The sequence below is a fragment of the Henckelia pumila genome, chromosome 4 (genome assembly GCF_033568475.1).
Source record: "Henckelia pumila isolate YLH828 chromosome 4, ASM3356847v2, whole genome shotgun sequence".
NCBI classification, from domain to species: Eukaryota; Viridiplantae; Streptophyta; class Magnoliopsida; order Lamiales; family Gesneriaceae; genus Henckelia; species Henckelia pumila.
Window position 1 is genome coordinate 65,270,317 of NC_133123.1, and position 16,800 is coordinate 65,287,116.

At 34.5% G+C, this 16,800-nt stretch overlaps 2 protein-coding genes across 2 annotated transcripts; both read right to left on the bottom strand.

Moving 5' to 3' along the window:
- Positions 1-6,008: 6,008 nt before the first annotated feature.
- LOC140866050 (glucan endo-1,3-beta-glucosidase 7-like) lies at positions 6,009-9,622 on the bottom strand. The gene is made up of 7 exons (XM_073270915.1): positions 9,460-9,622; positions 8,822-9,196; positions 8,204-8,487; positions 7,509-7,832; positions 6,952-7,159; positions 6,687-6,745; positions 6,009-6,187 (listed from the first exon to the last, which is right to left on the bottom strand). The coding sequence occupies exons 1-7, from the start codon at positions 9,515-9,517 to the stop codon at positions 6,137-6,139; spliced, it is 1,359 nt and encodes a 452-aa protein (XP_073127016.1). The 5' UTR covers positions 9,518-9,622; the 3' UTR covers positions 6,009-6,136.
- A 2,696-nt stretch (positions 9,623-12,318) lies between these two features.
- LOC140860309 (probable receptor-like serine/threonine-protein kinase At4g34500) lies at positions 12,319-16,148 on the bottom strand. Its single transcript, XM_073263261.1, has 7 exons — positions 15,519-16,148; positions 14,040-14,144; positions 13,837-13,959; positions 13,398-13,568; positions 13,188-13,317; positions 12,893-13,102; positions 12,319-12,599 (listed from the first exon to the last, which is right to left on the bottom strand). Exons 1-7 carry the CDS (start codon positions 16,097-16,099, stop codon positions 12,480-12,482), a joined length of 1,440 nt encoding a protein of 479 aa, XP_073119362.1. The 5' UTR covers positions 16,100-16,148; the 3' UTR covers positions 12,319-12,479.
- Positions 16,149-16,800: the final 652 nt, after the last annotated feature.

Consider the following 16,800-nt stretch of genomic DNA (forward strand, 5'->3'; position numbering starts at 1 on the left):
AAAAAATGATATCTAAAGATTTTAAATTAATACAGATAAAATTTCGATTATATTTAAATAGTTATTTCTAATTTTTTTTATTTTTATGATATAATAATTTGAGAAAATAAAAGATGTGTGTTAAATTTGTTAACTCTACCTACATACTCTCATTTTCCATCCATGATTAGAAAAATTGAAAATAATTTATAATAATAATAATAATGAATATATGCATGTGTCACGATTTTCTCATGGAATTTATATCTCCGGGATCCAAGTATCATGGTCTTATATATTCCAAAAAGATTATATTATTATATCATAATATTAATTAGATCAAAAACGTAGGATCTTACGAGATCGATCGATGATATACTGGATGAATATAGTCTCAAAATCGATCGGAGTTTGAAAATCCCTTATCTAGTCGTTATAGTTTGAAGAAAATTCCAGCCTTTTACTTAAAAGGATTGTCCTCATGGAAAAACTGAATTTTCTCTCTTCTGAATTAAATTGGCCTTTGCTAATTAGCACGAGTAATGTCGACTAATTAAGCATACTAGTGAAAAAATGCTTGTCGATCTCGTGGGTCAGATTGTTCAATGCGAGCATCGTGCTAACAAACATCCAGATACTAGCATTGTCACTTTACAAACAGAGTTATGTACTCATTTTGATGTCCGCATCGACTCCTTTCAAGCTACCATTTGGGACCCAGCTCAATGAAATTCTTAATCACTTGTCCCATGGTGATGTCAAAAGAGAGAGGGGGGGGGGGGGGGGGGGGTTGGAAGCAAGAAGATGAGCAGAATAAATTGTAATTGGAAAGCAGATGTCGAACGCCGCAGAGTAGAAGAATCTTGTAAGAAACGAGAATCGAACGAGAAGAAAAGAACAGGAGGCAGCTCAGGTTGTGCCAGCTGGATCAAACGGTAGTTACTATAGAGTCATATCTCTTAATGGTCACAAAGGAAAAAGTCTATGAACTAGACTAGACAGTATTAAAGAGCCACCTGAAGCATTTATGAGCATACAACATAGTATGTTGAAAAGTTACTCAAAATGATTACTGAGACATCCCAGCTCAAAGTGATCTAACTGCAGCCGTTACCTCTCAAATAAGGAAAGAGTAATAACTCGCATTGATTGAAGACCCTATTTACTGGAGAGAGGTAAGCAGAAAAATACCTATGCATTTACGATGATTAGGACAACCTAGGCAGTCAGCTACAGCCAAAGGACAACCACATTTATTGAACAATAAAGACGTTGGAGGTCAAAGTACTATAAATACTTGAAGATTGATCGAAGAAGAAGACCCAAGCTTACCATCTGCGAAAATCTTAATCAATCTCATTGAGCACTCATACTCGAAGTTAATCAACTTGATCACATCAACCTTCGCTAAATAGAAAGCTATTCAGATCATTTAGGATCACTTAAGGGTTTCTCAAATCTCTCGACCCTTTTAGATAGAATGTTCGAGAGCAAGGATTTGATTATTTTGAGTTTAAGAACTCAACCAAAGCTGTGTTATCAAAGAGTTTGATAGAAACTTTGAATCCTATTATTGGTGAAATCTAAGAGTTCCGAATTAGGCAGTGTTAAGTCCTAATATCGGAGTGGGTAAATTACAAGAACTTATAGTTACCAAAGTCTTCTAGTGAATTCTTTCCTGTGTGGAAGAAGGGGAGACGTAGAAGGATTAAGTCTTCGAGCTTCCATAAATCTCTGTCTTATTATCACTGCACTGCATTTTACTGTTTGATAAATATCACTTAAAGTTCTTGAGCTATTTCAACACTTTTCTAGTTTCTCAAGTACATTCAGAAGTTGAGAATATTGGTTGAGTTGACTCACATTCACTCAACTAGTTGTGTTTAGCAAAAATATTTTAAAAGAGTGTATTCACCTCCTCCTCCCACCCTCTACACTCACACTCGATTCCCAACAAGTGGTATCAAAGAGGGTTTTTCTCAACTGCTGATACTTGTACCTTAATCATGACATTTTTTTAACAAAATTCCTATGTTTTCCAAAGAAGAATATTATTATTGGAAAATACGTATGCAGACACATATTTCGGCCCAAGATGATGACATGTGGTATGTCATCACATATGGACCAATGAAGATACTCAAAGCCAACAATGTTATAGCTATCTCCAGAGGTGAGCCACAGATGGTGGGGAAGAACAGGTCGGAGTGGACAGGTGAGGACAAGAAGAAAGCTAATCTCGATAACGTTCTAAGAACATTCTCTATAAGACACTGGACAAGAACATGTTCAGTAAAATCAAGACTTGCACTACTGCTAAAGAGATCTGGGAAAAGTTTACCCAGTTGTGTGAAGGCACCGATCAGACCAAGGAAATCAAGCTAACCGTTGCCATCCAGAAGTTCGAGAATGCCAAATTAAAGCCATGAAAAACCATGGCTGAGTTTGATGAATGGTTTAGTAATATTATTTGTGAACTCATTACTCTTGGTAACCTTTATTCTAATCGAGAAATTGCCTTGAAGGTGATGAGAGCATTGCCCAGAGAATGGGATGTCAAGACAGTAGCCATGCTCTTCCAAGGATCTCAAAAAAATCGAGCTCCATGACTTATTTGCTGACCTTAATGCTTACGATTTTGAGCTTGGGATAACAACACAAGAGGATCCATCAGCCTCTCACCCAACCAAAACACTTGCTACGACAGTTGCATGTCAACTGGTTGAGGAGGCCCCAAACAAGAAGACCGCTGAGCAGATCAGCAATGAGGCTATGTCCTTTTTCGTCAAAAAGTTTGGTAAATTCATGCGTAAAAATCAATCTAAATTTACTAAACCATACTACAAAAAAGACCATACAGACGATGGTCCTGTGTGCTTTAATTTTGGCAATCAAGGCCATTTTATTGCATATTGTACTAAACCAAGGAATGACGAGAAGAAGCAATCGGTCGAGAAGAAGAAGAGAAAAGATAAGTGAAGAACCTTCAGGAAAAAGAAAAGAACAAAGAGTGCTAGTTGCAGATTATAGCAAGAGAAAATGGGCAGAATCAAAATCAAAATCATCCAGCTCAACAAGCTCATCAAACGAGAGTGATGGTGAGAAGGTGCAATGTCTCATGGATAATTCCGAATTACAAGGAGAAGAAGAAGAAGAGGTAATTGAGTTTAGCTCTTCTGAATTCACATGCGAGGAATTAGTCATTGCACTTCACGAAATAACTAAAGAATATCAGAAGTTCTCTAAATCATTCGAGGAAGTGAAAGCAGAAAAAATAAGCCTAAAAGAAAAGTAAAGTAAATCTAGATGCATGCTTGCAGCGAAAGGAACTTGACGGTCTAAAGGCTAAGCTAAATATGCTAGCCACTGAGAATGGCAATATGAGAAGGATGTTCCAAGCTACTTTGAATGAAAATCAAAAGTTTCTTAAAACCATCGACTCCTCGAACCAATCTTCTATCTCTCTGAGTAAGATGCATGAGAATCAGAAGCAAGCAGGTGACAAGACCAGCTTAGTCTTTGGTTCAAATAACTGTAGACGTATGAGAACAGGGCCAAACATAAAGGACTGAGATATGTTGATCCTCAAGAGTCCAAGCAAATACGTACTTAAGCTAATCTGAGTCTAGTATAATACTTGCATCTGTCGTCATCCTAATGATGGCGATAGCCCCAAAACTTGGGCACAACTTTGCTACAACCCCGACAATGCTCCGTTGCCTCCTGGCCCTCGAGAAGAACGCCTAAAAAAAGCCCCTAAAAGCTAACTAGAAGGGAGAGGAAAGAAGTTCGGAAGGTGCACAAATGAGGCTCTCGAACCTCCTATTTATAGACATAGATCGGATCGTCCGATCTCCTCTAATCAACCCCCTTCGGAACACGTGTCTTCTTATCCGATAACTGGCTGCCGATAGAGTTCGGATCGTCCGATCTCCTGGTGCTGGCAAATCAAATCTCTTATCGGAACGAGATCGGATCATCCGATCTTTACCTTTGGATCGTCCAAACGCTTCGAAGCTTCCGAACTCCAACTCTAGCTTCCAAACTGATCGGACTCTTCGATCTTCAGGTTCGGATCATCCGATCCACCCGACAACTCGAACCCTTCCGGACTATTTTCGACGTCCTGAATCCGATTTTCCACTCCTTTAATCCATTTGAGAATTCCTTAATCATGTTTAGGAAGTTAGTCGGGCTACTACAATATACATTCTCACAATTGATTTTTCAGTTACCAAATAACAATAATCGTTCAAGATCAAAGTGAAACGGCCAAATTGAGTGACATTGTTTGAAGAGACGTTGCAGTGTCATTTATTGGTTCTATTGAGAAATACATCAACACTCACATTTGTAAGTTAATTTAAAATATTCATTCCAATACTTTTATATTTATCTTATAGTATTGTCAATAATTACATATTTTATATTGTAGCAACCATGTACACACTGAAATAAAAAAATATACTTTATCACCCAAGAAAAGAAGATCGCAAGTTTTTTTTTTCAAATTAGACAATTCTGTCTCATATAAGAATGCCACAGTACAGATAATTTGCGATGGTTTCAAGAAACCAGAACAATTAAAGAGAAAATTACAGATAATAAGAAATAAAAGACTCATAACATCAATGAAATACAAACTGGTGGAAAAAAAAAACAAGCGCAAATAAAATGGACAAAACCTCATAATGAGAATCAAAGTCACTCATCTCCAAAAAAATATGTCACAGAGATTCAAGATGATGAGAAGATTGCTGATTTTAATAGAAGAAACTTAAACAAAACAACAACATAGACATAACCAAAAAGTAAAAATTAAGTGGCAGAAGAATTAATAATGTTTTTAATATTGAGAATTTAGAATGACTTGAATATACAATCCAAATATATATATATATATATATATATATATATATATATATATATCCGTATTTTATTTTATTATTATTAATATTATTATTAAATTACTAATTTTTCTTTATTATTATTCAACAGATTAATTTAATTTATTAAATTAAATTAAATTATTAATTTTGCCCTAATAATTTATTCCACACACTAACTAAATTACTAATTTCTAATTTACTAAATTACTAATTTTTCTCCTATTTATTCCAAACACTAACTAAATTTTCCCCTATTTATTCCACACACTAACAAATTACTTATTTGTAATTTATTAAATTATTAATTGCTACTTTTGCCCCTATTTATTCCACACACTAACAAATTACTAACTCTACCCCTATTTATTTTACACAATAACTAACATTTCAAGGTTTTAAATGACAATAAATTAACTTTCAAATACATATGACTTGAATATATAGTATATACAATCCCAGTATATACCCGTATTTTATTTGATGATTATTAATATTATTATTAAATTTCTAATTTTCCTTTATTATTATTCATCACATTAACTAAATGTATTAAATTACATTAAATTACTATTCTTGGGGTAATAATTTATTCATACACTAACTAAATTATTAATTTCTAATTTACTCCTATTTATTCCACACACTAATTAAATTTACTTCTATTTATTTCACATACTAACCAAATTACTAATTTCTGATTTATTAAATCACTATTTACTATTTTCCCCCTATTTATTATTATTCAACACTTTAACTAAATTAAATTACTAATTTTGCCCCAATAATTTATTCCATTCAATAACTAAATTACTAATTTCTAATTTTACTCATATTTATTCCACGCACTAACTAAATTTACCTCTATTTATTCCACGAGTTGGTCTCTTGTGAGACGGTCTCACGGATATGATAAAAATATTTCCACTTCCTTTACTATAACATAAATTACAATAAATTTACTCAGAAGTCTGATTAATAACTCCTTCAATCATTGGATGATCGAACACTAGTATGCATAATCAAATATCAAACCCTCTTTGGGAATTAAAATAAATGAAACCGAAGGGATACACAAAAATTATACAAATAACGAGTGTGAATGACCCTTTAAATCAGTATTATTAATTCTTATGGGCAAACTGTTCATACATACATCTGTAAAAGAATTTATAACATGTTATAAATCGTACGCACAACAAATTAATCTTTACATTTTCCTTATACATACAATACAACATTACATTGCATTTGTACCGAAACACATATTCCTATTTTTCTTCATGTATTTCCACCATTAATGTAAATGCAAGTGCTGTGACCTACAACACAAGCAACTATTGTCACAATAACAGAAGAAACAAAGATACAATCATATCTAATGCGAGCTGAGCAGGGAGATTAGTCACTCGTTTTTTATAATGTGTGTCTTTGACTGCTGCCATGCATCGATCGTTGATTCGATTCATACAACTAAATTTTTGTGTAACGCAAAAAAAAACAAGATCCTTGCCAGACTTCGAAACTACGTTCACATATTACTATATATTAGCTCTCGCGTATTATACTCTTGACTAAATTCTAGGTTCATCCCCTGCTTAGTGCTTGATTTCTAGTCCTATAGCCAATGGGGGGAAGAAACAAGATAAGATCAAACTGCCGGTAGCAAGAAACCATTCAGCGAAATGACTCGTTCCCTTTTATATTTGATTCCTCAGGGCTTCATGAGGATAAAAAGTTGGTTTGGATTTATGATAACATGGGATGAAAACAAATCCATAACACGAGGTTTGTTCATGAAACCATATATAAACTACTTACCATGATCAGCAGTACTAGCGAGTGTAAGGGTCTGCAGGAAGCTGTGGCTCCATTAGTTCCTGCCACCAGATTCATTGCATCAGCAGAAATTAGCACACATATATATACGACAGAAGTAGATATGGCAATATCACAATTTTTGGGTTGCTTAGGAATATGATTGTTCGAAGCAATAATTGTCATAGCTGTCCTGAGCTATTAGCTTTTGGTGTAATAGCAGGTATTCAATGCTACAAAGATATTCCAAGCCGAGGAGTACACCAACCTGTTATTCGCGGTGGAACTTGTGTTACTGGAGTTAGTGGGATAGTATTAGGAATTGTGGGATTAGCTGGAGCCGGATTCAAGATATTTGGAATCGCAGGTGTTGCAGGAGCAGAAGTTGTCGGAGCCGGAATCAATGGAGGCGCTGGCGTTGCAGGAACAGGTTTATCTGGAGATGGTGCCGGAGCCGCTGGCGTTGGGGCTGGTGTCTAGGCAAACCAACAATTTGCGTTGTTATGTTGATAATGCCGTCAACTACGCTTTCAATAAACTTATAGCAGATAACATGAATTTATAAAACATCGTGTATTATTTCAAAATTCTGAATAAGCTTTCGTCATGTTCTTCAAGAAAAAAATTCGAGATTCAAGAATCATGATATGAAGCAATATGATGAACAATTCCAACGCGGATTATCAAAGTCCATATTTTTATGATTCTCTGTACACCGTGTTTCTGTAGAACACTTGAAGATCATTCATAAGCCACAGAAGATTTGAATTTAAACTCATTATGACTCTTATATTTCAAAACTTAAAGAACGAGTTGTTGTCTTACCAGTACACTCTTCGAGAGACCGGCATCATAAGTCATGGAAAGATCAGGCTTATACAGCCCAAAAGATCTCTCTGAGGTAGGACCAGGTTTCAAATCCTCATCATAAAGTGCAAATATATACGTATCCACAGATTTTCCGGGCATGAGTGGCGTACCAACCATCGACTTAAGGTGGCTCACCAAGTTCCCGTTGTAGGCTTTTGCATTGTCCAAACTCGGGCCAACTTCGTTCGGATCTCCTTTATAAGGCCAACCTGTTTCAGCAACCACAATTTCAACATCCTTAAATCCCATTGCACTCAAGGCAGAGTGTACTGCATCAACCTTGCAAATCAAAATTTCGAAAATCAGAATAATTTCCAGTAAAACTTGTCACGAGAAGTAAATAATTCACCTCAAAATTTACAGATACATCTCGTTACATTAATGCAATGGAGAAAATCGTTAGCACCTAAGCCTAGAACAGAGTATACATTCAAAAGATCTGCATATAACCAACCCTCGAAGACGTGTTCCATATTTTATGTACAAGTATTCTAAAATTGCAAGTTTAGTCTCCTCAAATCCACTCATTCACTAGACTTCCTATTTTCGGCCCTCTCTCGAATTCCTGAAGTGTACTTACCTTGATTGTACAAGCCACTCTACGAGACTACTCAAATATTACAAGACCATAGACAGTACTAGCTAATTACCTGTGCATCAAACATGTTCATGTACTTGATGCCGGTTCCTCCATCCACACGTCCCGGATTTGGCTGGAACAAACAGAAGGCCAGAGTTTCAGGCCTTGGATCGCTTTGATATGCGAAGAAAGGGTAGGGATTGATCATGAAAGGCGACCCGTTCGTGCTGTGGAACTGCAGCAATGCTTTCATTGTGTCACCATAGCCGAAAGCTCCGGCCGAAGGAGGCTCTGATTGAGCCAAAACAGCCATCGAATGTACCGTCGACACCTTAATTTTCCCACCCAGAGACGCTGCAATCATGATCATAACTTAGAATTCAAGGTCCAAATATATACCATCTTAAAGGTGGCACTGTTTTTTTATTATTATATCACATGAAAAAAGATTCAAATTTGATATAGAAATTCTCTGAACTTTTGTTTACTCTTGTAATGTGGATCATCTCACTTCCCTCCAAATTTTATAATATCCTAATCCATAGTTTCATTACCTATTTCATAGTTTCCAACACTACAATTTTTATTTAAAAAATTAAATAATCTGATGAAATATGACATGAAGAAAATATCCTTAAATTCCAATCATAACCCTAAATTCTCCCTCAACAAGTGCACAAGTTCTTACCAGCAGTGAGGGCGTTTTGGACATTTTGCATGGCGGGCAGCAGCTGGGAGACCAGATTCGGATCATTTAAAGTCACCACCTCGTTACCAACAGTAACGACAATAATCTTACTGGCCGGATAATAAGCCAGCACATTCGAATTGACCCAATTGCCCGCGAAATCCGGGTCGGAAGCCAGCGCCGGAATATCCCCATTGGCGGCGCCGATGACGATCCCCACGCCGGAGCTCGCCAGCGCCTTGATCACTCCAGGGTCGGCGCCGTACAGCCGCACTTTCTCTATGCTCGTAGATTGCAGGAGCTTCGCCGTCGACTCCGGCGGCGGGAGGTTGTCCGCTACTTCCCCGTAATTGACTCCGATAAAAGACTCCGAATCTGCATCGCAAAAGATAAAAGAATCTTTCTTCAAGAATTTCAACAGATGTATGGAAGAATAACAAATGGGTTTCTGCTTTAATTTCTTCCTCAACAAGAATCAAAAAGAACCAATAAAAGAAAAGAAAAGCTTGCTTCAGAGCTAAGGTAAAGAAAGGCATGTCCAACAGAAAGAGAACTTCTTGGATGAAAATGGAGGATAACAAGAACGAAAAGAAAATGACCCAAGAAATCGATAAAAATAAAGCTAGAGACATACATACCAGCGGAGAGAAAACACAAGGAAAGAATGAATAGTATCGATTTGAAAGATCTCTGCATCTTTGAAAAATGGATATCAAGTAGAGAGATGGAGAAGTGTAAATCGAAGAAGAAAGCTTACAACGGTAAAGTGGTTTCAGTTTGAAGGGGTTTGGAAGAGTTGTGAACGTGGGGGCGTCAGAATTTAAAACACCCAAAGTACATTCACTCGATTTATTCAAACACATTGGCCCAAACTTTGATCTTTCCCAAAAAAATATTTTATTGTTAAATTTAAATATATTTTCAGATTTGTTAAATTATATATACTAGCGTTCCTTTAATTTTTACTACATAATCTAAAAATTTTGAAAATACAAATAAAAATAGCGACGGTCATTTTAGTGAAGAGATCGAATAAAATGATTAATTTGTCTAATAAATTTTGTTTTGTTGTAAATTAAGTTAGGATATAATCGTAATTTATTCTCAAAATTCATCAATTAATTGAAAGTTGGTTAATTAAAGTCATTCTACTATAATAATATAGTATGATGTTGAGAAATTTTCCATTAGCTAGAGAGAAGTTAAATGTATAAAAAATTACACAATTTTTATGACACGGATGATTTTATTGATTAATTTTGTGAGATGAATTATTTACTCGATTCGATTCATGAAAAATATTATTTTTTATTGTTAAAAGAGTTAGGCCAACTTGTAACCGTCTCACATAAGACCTACTACAAAATTTGATATTAATTTTGTTTACTTTTGTTTTTTTAAAAAAAGATATAAGTTCTATTACCATGATATAATTTAAATTAGGCAGAAAATAACGATGATTTATTAATCAGAAAATGATGAAAATTTGTTTTTTACACCGATAAAAATACATTAAAAATAATAAGCATGTGAGATCACGTTGAAATAGAGTACATACATGCATGCATACATAAATACATACAGCTCGCCCACAGGGACATGATAAGTGAGTTGGTAACGTCTGAGGTGATTCTCCAACATTGCAGGTTTGATCTTCGTGTGTAGCATATTCTTGGCTGAAATATTGTGGGGGTATGCTCTGGGGGTTGGTCATATTGCTCCCTCCTTCAGATCTCTGCCGCTCGTGTACATCCCTCGATTTAACGTTCGCATTAGCCAATGAGCCTCTGACTCATGTGAAATGAGGTTCCCTTCGAGGTCAACCCTTTTATATAAATACATACAGCTCTATGAATATATATATATATATATATAAAACTCCATCGAATTCGAACCCGTCACAAATTAATTACACAACTTTACAAAAAGAAGTTAAAAGTTGGAACAAAACCATGTTCTGAATCAAAACAATACACTTCAAACCGCTTTAAATAAAACACGAACTCAACATCAAGTACAAGATGCACAATACAATCCGGCACCGTTTGGTTTGAGGTATGATATAAGTAATATATACATATGTAATATAATGTAATAAAAATAAATAAGAAATGATAGTTAAAATAATATTGGATTTGATTGATAGATTATGGTTTATTTGATTTGATTGATTAAATTTTATATAAAAATGTTAAATGACTATTTTGTACTTTTAACAATAAATAAAATAAAAATTATATTATATATAAGGGGTAATATAGTAATTTGAATTTAATGATTTGATTGATATGAGATAAATAATTAATGATTTGATTTATGTAAAATAAATAGTTAATATATGGATAAATAATATGATGAGAAGAACGTGGAATTGGATGAGATGAGTTATACATATATTAGTAATATGATGAACAGAACGGTGCCTTATAAAGCAACAATCCAAAAGCATTAAATATCAGTATATTTATATATATGAAATTCACTGTCATAACAATAGATCAAATTTTAAAAAAGATGAAAAAAGCAGCCTCATGAAAACTTTTGGAAAGAAAGATGAAAGAAACGAGTAATTAATATATATACCATGTTAATTAGAAAATAATTAATTCTGAAATGCATGGTATTGAACGTACGCGGTGCGTAAGTTGTTATGATGTCGTTAATTAAGGAATTATTGTCTCCACTGTTTGCTTAGCAAATTCCTACGGGATATATTCTATACAATAAATGAAAAAATAGACAGCAAAATCTATATATTTCCCAAGAACAAAAATGAGAAAGAGATTACTACAAATGATATAATAAGTGAAATTTTTTGTTAGGGAAATATAATAAGTGAATTAGATATTATTAAACTGGTAGAAAATATCAGTTATATATAGTAATCACAACATTTCCTTAAAAAGATATATCACTTAGTTTGTTTTTTGACCATTATATTTATTAATAATATATATTTAATTCCCTCCAATTATTCCCTAATCTATACTATATATAAAGCAATAGCACCTTAGTTGTCTCTTGGTATATATGCTCACTTTTATTTTTATTTTCAAAAAAAAAACCCCAAAAATTATCAAATTGCAAAAAAAAAAAAAAAAAAAAAAAAATAATAATAATAATAAAACCAAATACTTGAAAAAAATAAATTTATATTATATATACACAGAATATAATATTTGTATATAACATTACACGCATAATGCATGTAGGGTGTGACTAGTATAAATTAAACTTATTTGGTACCTATGTCTTTATTAACCTTTCAACGTCTCCTTTAAATTCTTTTCCAAAGTCTCCTTTAATTTCTTTTCCAACAAGGGATTGTGTGTTTACTTGTGAACAAATCTAATAAAATCTAACATTTTTTACTTAACATTGAAGACACTTCCCTCTAATTCATTCATGCTTTTGCATGCTGAAAGATTAATTGCCCGAATTAAATTAAATTTTCACCAATCATTGGTGTATGATGTATATAATAATCTCTTATTAATTATCATTACACACGGGTCACCACATTTTCAGTAGCATCACCAATCCCCCAAAGGAAAATAAAGTCTCCCTTAAAAAGGAAGATCAGCCATCATATATGCTATAAAGTCTGTAAAAAGTTTACATTTTTCAATCCATCGATCATTGATAAAACTGATAATGTTCATCTACACCTCGTTCTTTCCTCGTCATCATTCCCCACTTCCTTACGAAGTGATCTAATGTTATTGTTGACAAGTGTTTGGGGATGCAGCGGAGTTGTATCGCGAACAGAACGTGGCTCCTGTGAAACAAATAGTTATTTTCATCAAAAAAATTACACAAGAAGCTAGGTGTTCCAGACTTCTGTTTCAAATATCTAAATATATCAATTTGTGTTTCAGATTTTTATTATTTCCGCTAACAGGAGAACATGTCATTGGCCATGTTAATTAGCATATTTTTCTGAAAAACTATAATCAGTACACAATGGAAAACAGAGAATTTAAAGCAGAATTATCATCAAATTCTAAAACGATGTATTTAATAGCTAACAATTCATAGTGCCTGCACTATATTGCAGAGGATAATGCTCACCGCAGAATAAGGAAATTCATCGGCCTCAAGCATGTGTGCTATTTGCCCCATCTTTGGACGTTTGCTGGCATCCATATCGATGCAGCGAAGGCAAACTAATAGTAATCTTTTCAAAGATCTTGGGGGAGGAGGAACTTTAATCAAACGGTCTACCAACTCTTCGCCACGACGACTCCCTACCATACCTTTGAACCATTCTACCAAGTTCATCTGAAATTTAAAGAAAAAGTGTATTAGTGCAATTACCTTGCATTATGTAAGTTTGATGGGTTGGAAAAGTTATCATGGGAAGAACCTCTCCTGGAGGTCTTGAATAGTCTATTGGACTCCTCCCAGTAATTAATTCCATGAGTAGAACTCCAAAGCTGTATACATCATTCCCCTCGTTGAGCATACCCGTGCTTGCATAGTCAGGGGAGACATATCTGTGAAAATTAACCGAAATGTTGATAGCGTGCTTTTATTCAATGGAGAAGCACATAATAAATACCAGAAAAGGACGAACCCAAATGTTCCCATCACACGTGTAGTAACATGGCTTTTCTCAGAACCCAATAGTTTGGCAAGTCCAAAGTCTGATACTTTGGGGTTCCATTTCCTGTCCAAGAGAATGTTGCTGGATTTCACATCACGATGAACAACTTTGGGTTCCAAACCTTCATGTAAGTATGCCAATCTGTGATAGCATTGGCAAATCCATGTATCAGTAGAAATAAGAGGGTAATAATAGTGGTAAAGAGCACAAACGAAACGATGGTTAGTAGCTGCCTATGGTGGAATCTCTCAGCTATAATTTAGCTCAACTTTCAAAAGTTCTGAAGGGTACCAAGTAATCTCCTTAGATCGTTTCAATCTAATTCAATGATCAATTTACACTAAAATGGGAAACATCATTTGGTTCTACACAAGGGGTATCAGGTATGACAATAAGTATGTTGTCTCACCCTCTTGCCGTCCCAACAGCAATTTTCATCCTGATCTCCCAACCTAAAGGACTAATTGACCCGACATCACCATGTAACCACTGATCCAAACTGCCATTTTCGATGTACTCATACACAAGGAACCTGGAGAGAGAAAAAGACATTGTAGTGAGAATTTAAGCAGGCATGTTATATCTACATTGAACCGAGGGCTAGTTAGGTACCTTTGAGCACCTTCTGCACAGTAACCTATCAGACCTACAAGATTCTTGTGTCTTACTTTGCCTATGGCTTCAACTTCCACCTTAAACTCCTTCTCTGCCTGGCCCCTGCTGACAATCAGATCAGACATCATACAATCAAGTAGTCAGGTAACATTTTCTAGAGTTCATTTGTCAATCTCTTAAAGAAAAATAAGTGTCATGGACAACTTTCATTCTCTTATGTCTTATACAATAACTCAGCTAATTTATCCACATCACGAGGACTTTTCTGTTGAGAGGCATAATGGCCATTACCTCATATTTTGTTTTATGCTTCACTGTTCAATCTCAAATTTACTTGTAATGAATGTTGTTCTAACTGTTCAAATACATATCCTCAATGCCAAATGAATGCATTATCAGTGACAAAACCTTTTATTAAATCAATGTGCATTCTCGGGGCAAATGGTGCCTTGCACTAAAATGGAAGTAACATGAGGTCATTCCCCACCAAAGACTTGGAATAGCAAACAAGTCAGGGTCTAACAGTTAAGTAAGAATTTCTTCGTCCTGAAATTCTGTAAAAACAGACAATATCATTTCTGGAGCGGCAAAAGCCAATTTCAAGCAAAAATATCACTCAAGAATAACAAATTTTACTATTTACTTTGTTTAACAGTAAAGTGAGAATTCTTTCATCATGAAATTCTGTAAAATAGTCAACATCATTTCTGGAACGGCAAAAGCCAATTTCAACCAACAATCTCACACAAGAATAACATATTTTACTATATATATAAATGGAAAAAATGAAAATTAGAAGATGTTTAGACTTTAAAAGAGCGATATATGCAAAAGGATAAAGTTAAACGAAGAAGGTATAAAGTAACAGAGTGATATTGCAACAGCACAAATAGTAATTATTAAAAGGTAAAGGGTGGGTTAAAGTTCATCCTACAGATGATGAAGAAGAACAAGAAGAAATAAAGAATCAAAAAGCAAGCATTTACTTTGTTTTTATTCGATCCCTGGTCAAAAGAGACGAAAACAAACGATCAAGCACTCAATTCAATAAAATCTAGATCTAAGAAGCATTGATTCGATTTAAATTCCATCCAAAAAATCCTCACCAAACACGCATACTTACAATATTACTTCAACTAATTCCACATGCATTAGATGAGCACTTTTAACAAAAAAATCTTATCACGAAATACAAGTTATAACTTCAACACGAAATCATCTGCAACTTCAACACGAAATCATCTGCGTCTGACAACTAAAATAAAAGCATAAACAGATTTTACTATTTACAATTTAGACAAGTATGGTAATGCAATTGCTTGGCGTAATAATAACTACAGCCTCTGACATGCATCATACAGACTACCTTCAGCGAAACTATTTTCAGTAATCAAACTTCATATAATTCCAACTTCCTGTTTTCGTACAATCCAAGTAAATCGAAAATCATAGAAAACAATTCCTCGATGAACTTACTTGTTGTTTCGAAGATTTTTTACAGCAATCAAAGATCCATCTGGTAAGACGCCTCGATAAACAACACCATAGCCTCCTTCCCCAATCACATTCTTATTGGCGAAGTGATCCGTCGCAATTTGAAGCTCGCTCAAGCTAAACCACCGTCCCCAGCCGAAGCCACACAAACCGTCACTGGTGCAGCTCGATTCGTTGCTTTCCGAACTCCTTTTGATGCTATCCGAGTGAATTTCCGTTTCCTTGACCACATCTTCAATCAAAAGCACTTTCTCTCTGTCTCTACCAACTTTCTCCTTTTCTCCTTGATCAAACACTTTGCCAACTTCAATGGCTTGTCCTTGAATAGACTCTTTAACCTCTCCGATCTCTTTACAGACCAGAGGCAAGAGTCTTGAGCTGTGTTTTACCGCAATGCAGCGTCGTCTGGAATTCCGATTCCGGCGAAGGATTAGGAGGATCAAAAGGAAAACGACGAGAATAAGCACAGCTGTAGTGATTATGATGACGTAGAGTTTCTGACCGAGAATCGAAGTCTCGGAGGTGAAAATGTTTTCGCCGGAGGAATCACCGGGAACCGCCATAAATAGCGGCGAGGTAGAACGAATTGGAGTGAGAGATTTTGCGTGAACATGAAAATGGCGACCGCTTTTGAATTTAAGAGGCCAAACGGGAGTAAATGCTGTTCTACTAAAATAATAGTAAATTGAAAATGTGGGGTCGGAGGATGATAATTTAATAATTATTATAAAGAAAATAAAAGGGAAAATATGAGAATAGAGTTTACGTGGAAAGATTACTCTTTGTTTTATAAAAGATTTTTAAATTGTTTTTAATTTCTTTTTTTTTAAACAAAATTGCTTTTTAACTTTTTAGAATAAAATAAAATACCTTTTGATATAATTTATTGTTCAAATTCATGAGACGAATTTATATCAATATGAACAATTAAAAAAGATTATTTTTATATCAGAATTATTATTTTTTGTTGTAGATATAAATTGAGTTTACTCATGTTCATCTCACAAAAGACCTATACTATGAATTAAATATGCATTTAGACAATTACATATTCGGTAAAAAAAATTTAATTATAATTTCTTTCTCAAATTAAAAAATTTATATCGCGAAATTATCATTTTTTAAAGTATTTATCCAAATAAAATTTTATTTGTTTACAACCGGGGGAGGAATGAGGTGGGAATTCCAATCTGTAGAACGTCACGCCTCTTCAAAACAAGGGAGAGGTTAATGCCAAAATTGCTTACAAGTTACAAGCTGTTGG

Coding starts and splice junctions, on each gene's coding strand:
- LOC140866050 (XM_073270915.1), bottom strand. CDS start 9,517: ATGCAGAGATCTTTCAAATCGATACTATTCATTCTTTCCTTGTGTTTT. Junction 8,488..8,821: donor CCAAAACGCCCTCACTGCTG/GTAAGAACTTGT, acceptor TCATGATTGCAG/CGTCTCTGGGTGGGAAAATT. Junction 6,188..6,686: donor CGCTAGTACTGCTGATCATG/GTAAGTAGTTTA, acceptor CTTGTGTTGTAG/GTCACAGCACTTGCATTTAC.
- LOC140860309 (XM_073263261.1), bottom strand. CDS start 16,099: ATGGCGGTTCCCGGTGATTCCTCCGGCGAAAACATTTTCACCTCCGAG. Junction 13,318..13,397: donor CGTGTGATGGGAACATTTGG/GTTCGTCCTTTT, acceptor TAATTTTCACAG/ATATGTCTCCCCTGACTATG. Junction 13,103..13,187: donor ATTCAAGACCTCCAGGAGAG/GTTCTTCCCATG, acceptor TTTAAATTTCAG/ATGAACTTGGTAGAATGGTT.